The 8,237-nt window shown below is 54.4% G+C and overlaps 1 protein-coding gene across 1 annotated transcript in view; it reads right to left on the minus strand.

Annotated features, from left to right (window-relative positions):
* The window catches only part of FADS2 (fatty acid desaturase 2), a 32,414-nt gene extending 24,993 nt beyond the window's left edge, over window positions 1-7,421 (minus strand). The window contains exon 1 of the mRNA XM_075545630.1: window positions 7,082-7,421. Within this exon, the coding sequence (XP_075401745.1) occupies window positions 7,082-7,288 (207 nt within the window). The 5' untranslated portion in view covers window positions 7,289-7,421. The remainder of the gene's footprint in view (window positions 1-7,081) is intronic.
* Window positions 7,422-8,237: the final 816 nt, after the last annotated feature.

Consider the following 8,237-nt stretch of genomic DNA (forward strand, 5'->3'; position numbering starts at 1 on the left):
GTGGAAAGCCCACCTTTCTCCCCAGGAGCAGCTGGGGGTTTCAAACTACTCGCCTTGGGGTTAGCAGCCCCAAGGGTTGGCGGTAGTGTGAGGTGTGTCACGCCCATGTTGCCCCACAGCGGGCAACCCCATGTGTTAGACTACAACTTCCCCAGAGAGGCTCCTAGGCGGCAATCTTTAAGGAGAGGAGTCCTGCTGGCATAGCAGGTGGGGCACTGCGGCGCTAACACAAGGCCGGTGGTTCAAACCCTCAAGCTGCTCCTCAGGAGAAAAATGAGACCAGTCTGTTCCCGGTTCAGTTTTAAAGCCTCCGAACCCCTACCATCTCGCTCTTCTGCCCTAGGGAGCTGGGGAGTCAGTTTAGATTTTTAGGGTGCTTATAGACTCCCAGGTCTTTCTCTCGCAGAGCTGACGGGTGGGTTCAAGCCGCCAGCCTTTCTGTTAACAGTGAGCGTGGAAGCACAGCACCCACGGTCACACGATCCAGTCAAAGGAAGTGAAGTGGTTGCCCAGAATTACGCTTGAGTCATACAGAGACACCCTCTGGGTCACTTCAGTGAGCCCCCTCCTCCCAGTGCAGCTCACGTGCGGCACCAGCCAGGCAGAAGGTTCCAGGGCAGGCCTCGGGACAGCATGGGTCAACCCTGATGTTGATCTTGGAATGAGAACTTGGAACAAGCCACCTTCTTGGGTGGCTAGGAGAGCAGCCAGCGGGCTTTTCCAAGAGGGGCCTGGGGCGTGGGTCAGGGGAATTTGCTTGGAGGGGCAGACAGGTGGAGGGTAGAAAGCAGAGGGTCAGTAGGGGTGGGGGTAGGGTGCTCAGGCAGCAGGAGGATGAGTCCTAATACCCAGGCTCCTACGAAGCAGACACCATACTTACACTACCTGTTCTTGGCCAGTTTCAACTTTTGTCGACACCAGTTCCACTACCAGTCCACTTTGGGGAAACAGGCCCTGGCTAGGCTAGGAGCCAGCTCGGAGTGTGAGGACCAAGTGCTTACAGGTGGTGGGGAGGCAAAGGAGAGCTCTCTGCTCACCACTGACCCCTAAGTGTATGCATTGCTTTAAATGGGTGCCATCTCTGGCAGAAAAGGGGGACCTTGGTGGAGTTGTGGTTCCATGTTGGGCTGCTAACCACAAGGTCAGCAGTTCAAAACCACCAGCAGAATCTCAGGGGAAAGATGAGGCTTTCTCCCCCATAAAGAGTGTTAGAGTCTCAGAAACCCTATAAGGTTGCTATGAGTCAGCATCAACTCGACGGCAGTTGAGTTTTGTTTTTGTTTCATTTGCTTTTGGCAGAAAAACTCCCGATACCACAGGCACAGGACCCCCGTTGGCTCAGTAGAACCTTCGCAAGCTGGGGACCTCCCTGCCCAAGCCAACATTTAGACCCTGGATTTTCAAGACCACCAGTTCTGAGAATGATGATGGCAACCAATGTACTTGACACGATGGATGGATGGATTGTAATAAGAATTGTACGAGCCCCTAATAAAATGATTTAAAAAAAAGATCACCAGTTCCTCCTCCCCCCAACACCCCAAGACATGTGAGCAGCCGATAAGGAGTAGCCGCCACGAGCCGTGTATTTAGCTCGCAGGGCTTTGCCCTCCACGGAGTGAAGATTGCAGCGCCAAGAAGACTGAAGTTGTTACAGAGCCCCCTTGAAGGAAGTCCCCGGCACAGCCTCCTGCTGCCTCCGCTGGCGGGGGAGGGCCTGATCTTGCCCGGAGTTTGCTGCTAACTGGCTGGTCAGTTTCTTCCGGGACCTTCTTTGTAACCTGCGAGTTTTCCATGTCAGCATCTTGGGACATGGGTGTCGGCTCTTCTTAAAGTCAAAAGAGAAATGGCAGAAGACCGAGAGGTAGGAGAGACAGAAGGGACTCAGTGGTAAAGACCTTGGTTTAAATCTGAGCCCACAGCTGGGCCAAGGCTTTCACACAGCGATGGAAGACGTCAGAGAGCTGGTTTAAAGATAAAGGCACCCTGGCAAAGCTGGACAATGTGTGGGAGACCACACAGGGCGGCCTCTGGAGGAATGGTGCAGGACCAGGCAGTGTTTCGCTCTGCTCTGCACAGGGTCCCTATGAGGCAGAACTGGCCCAACGGCACCTCACAGGGTCCTGGGAGTTGTCAACATTGAGCAAGGTCACCATCACAGGCAAGACCAAGTTCTAACTGATGCAGAAGGGTTCAATGCCAGCTGCTCTGCCCCTTCTTGAAAGAGACCCCCACTGGGTCCTTGAACAGCCTAAGGCTCACTTCCCCAGCCTCAGGCCTCTCCCTCCTGCAAAAATGTCCCTGCAGGTAAATTCCTTCCTAACACGGCCCTGGTGCTCAGTCAGTCCAGGTCCCCATACATCGTATTTGGTCTCTTCATTCCTAGCCTGTTCCTGTCTCTCTCCAAGTTCTCGATGATCCTTCCTACCTGGTCCCAGAAGGTTAAAACCCCAAACCAAATTCGCTGCCATCGAGTCAATTCTGACTCACAGTCACCCTGTAAGACACGGTAGAACTGCCCCTGTGGGTTTCTGAGACGTGAACACTGGACGGGAGGAGAAAGTCTCACGTTGTTTCCAAGGAGCAGGTGGTTTTGAACCGCTGACGCAGTGGTTAGCAGTCCAGTGCTTAACAACCATGCCGCCTGGGTTCCTAGATGGTTGAAAGGAAGAATGAGTCAAGGAAGGAAGAATGAGTCAAGGCAAACCCAGCAGCATGAACATAAGGAAGAAAATGTTCAGAAACTGATGATATCAATGATTGTGCAAGTCTTCTGGATACGACTGATTGACTTGGATGACATGTGGTGAAGTGCCAAGAAAACTGTTTTAACATGTGACCTCCTCCCTGGGGGATGGACAACAGAAAAGTGGGTGAAGAGAGACGTGGGACAGGGCAAGATGTGACAAAATAATAATTTATAAATTATCAAGGACTCCTGAGGGAGGGGGGAGCAGGGAGGGAGGGGAAAAATGAGGAGCTGATGCCAGGGGCTTAGGTGGAGAGCAAATGTTTTGAGAATGATGAGGTCAATGAATGTACAAATGTGCTTGACACAATTGATGTGTGTATAGATTGTGATAAGAGTTGGATGAGCCCCTAATAAAACAAGTAAAAACAACTGTTTTGAAATTTATGGAAATAGGGCAACCTATTGGGAAGTTTGATTTGTTGAACACAAAAATGATGATTGACTCAGTCGATCTTGATAAGAAACTTGAAAGAAAAAAAAGCACACCAAGAAGGAAGCCCAGTAGCAGCCTTATTACTTAACCGTTCCCCTAGGCGATGTAGTGTACGCCACACCTCTACCTCCTCTGCCAGAATAGAACTGGACACCACAGGGTTTCCAACAATGGATTTCTCCTCAGTCCATCACCTGCTCTTTTTACTGCGGCACTTTGGGGTGGGCTTGAACTGCCAACTCTTCAGAGCCCACCGGCCGCTGGAAGAAAGAGCTGACCCTCATGTAGTTAGGTTAAAAGGTAGTCTCTAATCATGTGATCTCCTTTTTGACTCATTTTAGAGATGTTTCCGTTTAAAAAAAAATGAAGAGGAAATACACATGGATCAAGGCGCTGGTGAATCCCCTTTGACCACAGAGCCGGGGCCCTGAATTACCTCGCTAACATGCAGAACGCACTGGACTGTGGCAGACACAGTTAGGCTAAAATTTAGCACCCTATCATTTGATCTCCCTTATGATCCACTGAAACTTGTTCTAGTTTTTAATATTTCCTTTTTGGTTGAAGTGCTTATCTGTTTTACTGTGTCTTTTGTGTTAGGCGTAAGAAAAATGTTTTCCTGTCTATGAAATCCAGGATTGATAAATCTAGAAGCAGTAACTGGATTAATGGTTCCTTGGGGGTTGGGGGGGAGGTGGAGGAGTTCATAAAGATGAGTACAAGAATGAAGAATGTTCTAAAACTGATCGTGGGAATGACTGGATAACTCTTCTAGATGTAACCGAAGGATATCGAATGGTATAATACATGAATTATAGCCAATAAAACTGTAGGCAGAAATTTAAAAAAAGAAAGATGTGCCTGTCAGCTTCCATACTGATCATTTACAACCTTAGAAAAGTCATGACTTGCAGGGCAGGCTTGCTGACCCCCTAGAGTCTCTATGAATTGGGGTCCATCAATGGCAGTGGGTTGTTTGCTTTTTGGATTTTATTTGGTGTGTGTGTGTGTGTGTGTGTGAGAGAGAGAGAGAGAGAGAGAGAGAGAGAGAGAGAGAGAGAGAGAGAGAGAGAAAGAGAAAGAGAGAGAGAGAGAGAACACTCAGTGGATGAGCCCAGGGACCAGCCATTGGGCTTCAGTTCCAGGACTTCCTGCTCTGGCTCCCTTCCCATCTTCTTACAGGACAGCAAATGTCAAGATACCAGATTAACAATCAATGAGAGTCATGCAGATAGCAGCTGGGGCAAGGTCAGAAGTCAAAAGATTGGTCTGTGTTTAGCTCAATGAGTAAACAGAGAAGGAACAGGCACCCTGACAGCTAGATGGGATGGAGCTGAGCACTGGTTTGGAAGGGAACTCACATTTCCGTTCAGGCAAGTCCTGAGAATACCTTGTAGGAACGTGAAATCATCGGATGCCCTCATTTAAACGATCAAGTTCAAAGTCAACGGCAGGCAGGCTGAGTCCCACACTGGAAAACTCGGTTGCTTTAAGGCGATCGATTCTTCAGGCCAACCCATCACCTTTGATTTCTGCTATGAAACTTTTGGGAAAGACTGGCCGGAGCAGCGTCTTCTAGAACCCTAGGACATCATCAACCCACCTGCACAAACCCAGCAACATAGGAGGGCTGGAAAGATGACAAATCTTTGTTGTTTTTTTTTTTTACATTTGCTGCCCTCATCATTCTTTCTCTTTTTAAAAAATCATTTTATTAGGGCCCCATACAACTCTTATCACAATCCATACATACGTCAATTGTGTAAAGCAGTTTTGTACATTCACTGGCCTCATTATTCTCAAAACAATTGCTCTCCACTTAAGTCCCTGGCATCAGTTCATTTTTCCCCTCCCGCATGAACCCTTGATAATTTATAAATTAGTATTTTGTCATATCTTGCCCTGTCCGACGTCTCCCTTCATCCGCTTTTCTGTTGTCCGTCCCGCAGAGAGGGGGTCTCGTGTAGATCCTTGTAATTGGTTCCCCCTTTTCAAGCCACCCTCCCTCTGCCTTCCCAGTATCACCACTCACAGCACCGGTCCTGAAGGGATCATCCGCCCTGGATTCCCTGTGCTTCCAGTTCCTATCTGTACCAGTGTACATCCTCTGGTCTAGCCAGTCTTGCTGGGTAGAATTGGGATCATGATAATGGGGAGGAAAGAAGCATTTAGGAACTAGAGGAAAGTTGTATTTTTCATCGTTGCTACATCACACCCTGACTGGCTCATCTCCTCTGAGACCCTTCTGTAAGGGGATGTCCAGTGGCTTTGGGTCTCAACTCCGCACTCCCCACATCCATTCACTATAAGATTTTTTGTTCTGATGATGCCTGATACCTGATCCCTTCGACACCTCGTGATCTCACAGGCTGGTGTGCTTCTTCCATGTGGGCTTTGTTGCTTCTGAGCTAGATGGCGGCTTGTTTACCTGCCAAATCTTCTTTATTGGGACTTATCCTTCCCCACCGCCTCCCTGGGTGGCCCAAGCACTGGGTGGATGGCGGTTCTAGTCTACCCTGCAGTGCCTCTGAAGAAAAGTCTGGCAATCGCCAGGAAACATCTGCCAGCGAGAAGCCCTCTGGGAGGTCGGTACTAATGAGTCCCCAGGGGCAGTCAAGAGCGGGAATCAACTTGCAAGTCACTGGTGACCAGTGCCCAATCTCCTTACGGGTTTGTGGGAAGGTCCAAGCTAGGTGGCATCTGGAAGGCGAGTGAGTGATAACTCGAATCCATCTAAATGAAGGTTGGCCTCGGCAGCCGCGGGAAGGTATAAAGCAGCGTTCACAATCCAGTAAGGGGACCAGATGCTGTAGAGGATAGAGCTGACCGGCTACTAACACTTGAATAAGCCTTTCCTTCAAGAAGTGAAGCGACCCACCCACCCAAAGAGACTCATTGGCAGCTAAGGCTCACAAAGGGGCCAGCGCACTACACATCCAGGCGGAGTGACCTTCCTCAAAGAGTTTGTCCCTTCCGTCAGCCCCCCGCTCCACTCCAGCTAGTTCCCACCTCCCTGCCACCAAAGGAAGCCCCCTTCTTTCCCCTCCCACCCACGGGAGTCCAAGGGGCCCCGCATGCACCTAGAAGAAATGGTGCAATGGCGGACCCCCCATTTGGAGCGCACCGGCGGTGGAGCCGCGGCCCGGAGGCCCACTCCTCCCGGAGCGCTGGAGGCGGAAAGGGCGTTCCCGGCCGGTTTAGCCGCTCCGGGTCCTGGAGGAAAATGTCCGGGAGTAACCCCGGGGCCAGCTGCGATGCGACCGGTTCCAAAGCGGGACGGTGCAGCTAAATTCACCAGCTTGAACTGGGTTTGGCAAATTCTTCCACCAGGTCCCCCGGCCACTCCCCAAGAAGGTCGGCCTTCGGGGGGTCGCTCCGGGCCAGTGTTTCGGAGCGTGGGAACAGGCAGCCCCGTTCCCAGGCAGCCATGGCGGACCTTCTGCAGACAAGAGTCCAAGCAGGGGCGAGCCTCGACTCCGGGGTTGGCGGGAGAGCGCAGGACGCGCGCCCAGTCCCCACACCTGGATGCCTCGGCCCTGGCTCCTGCCTTTGGCGCCCGAGGCGGCCATCTTCCAGCGGGGGCGCGTCCCAAACCTCCCTCGGGGAGCCGCCCCCCCTCCCTCCTTCCAAGGCGCGGTTGAGGGTGGCGGAGCGCGCCGAAACTCCAGCTAGGTTCCCCGCCGCGACTCTGCGCCCCTACCCCCAAAGGGACTCGGTAGTCCCGGGGGAGGCGTGCACGTGGGTGCAGGCGCAAGGGACACGTTTTCCTTCCCTCCCGGATGCACAGAGCTCCCGGTCAGCGCCGGCGAGCTGGTGGGTTGGCGTCCAGGAGTTTCAGGGCGCCCGACTCCCAGCGGGAGCCGAGTAGGGTGGGAGGGGAGCACCCAGATCCTTACCGTAGCATCTTCCCCCGCGAGGTGCCCGATGACCCGTTGGCCTCCCGGGTGCCGGCTGGACCATTTGGTGATGTTGTAGACCTTGCGGTCGACCACGAGCCACCTGTCGGTGCGCAGGTTATGCTTCTGAATCTCCTCCCAGCTGAAGGTGGGAATGGGCGCCTCGCGCTCCGGGGCCCCCTCGCCCTGGTTGCCCCCCTTCCCCATGCTGCCTGCCGAGCGGGACTCCCCTGCGCTGCGACCTCGCGGCACCAGCAGACCCTCCTGCCCGAGTGTGCAGACCGGGCCCGACTCGTTTTCCGCTTTTGTTTTCTCCTACTCCGCCTCCCCCTCACGCCCCCTCCCGCAGCCCGCACGTCTCCCTCGGAGGCTCCTCAGCCTCCCGCCCGCGCCGAAACCCAGGCTTCCCAATGCCCCCTCGGGCTCCCCTCCCCTCTGGCCCGCCCCGATGGACTTTTGCCTCCAGTAAAACTCCAGTGGCTCAGCCGCCCCCCCTTCGCGCCCCTCCCCGCCCGGGGCTCCGCATCCTCCAGCGTTCCCCGCCGCCCGGGTTTCCACAGTGATCAGCAGAGCGCCTGCACCAATCCGAGTGCATCCCCCGGCCTGCCATTGGCTCAGGAGGATCTTTCGAAGGCCAGCGGGCTGGAGCTGCGGGTCCCCGGCTCCCCCGCCCTCCCGCCCACGTGGACTCGGCCCTGGAGCAAGGCCGGCTACGTGTCCCGCAGCCTCCCTACCCTGCCGTCGCTCGGGGCGCCCCGGAGGTTCCACCCCACCCCCACCCCGCCAAGCTCCCATCCCCACCCAGAGCTGGGGGCCCGCACAGGGGCGCCTGGCCCGAGCGAGGCGCGAGCTCCAGGCGCAGGCGCGCACGACCCGCGTCCCTGCTCTGGCACCTGATGCCGGCACAAAGGGGGCTTCGGGCGCGCGCCCCCGAGGGGCTGGGGGCGTGGAGTCTCGGGGCGCAGCTCAGCTTCCGACTCCCTCCGGGAGGGGCGGCCCACAGTGGCCTGGTCGAACCGGGACTTTGTCTGCGCTCTGACCATTACTAGCCCGCCCCCCCCACCCCCCCGCTGCAGCCTCCCGGAATTAACAAACCGCCCTCAGATCCTACTGGGCTTCAAGCCCTGAAATCAGGCAATCTTAGAAAAACACGCAA

This window comes from Tenrec ecaudatus, chromosome 4 (genome assembly GCF_050624435.1).
Source record: "Tenrec ecaudatus isolate mTenEca1 chromosome 4, mTenEca1.hap1, whole genome shotgun sequence".
In the NCBI taxonomy this organism is placed as follows: domain Eukaryota; kingdom Metazoa; phylum Chordata; class Mammalia; order Afrosoricida; family Tenrecidae; genus Tenrec; species Tenrec ecaudatus.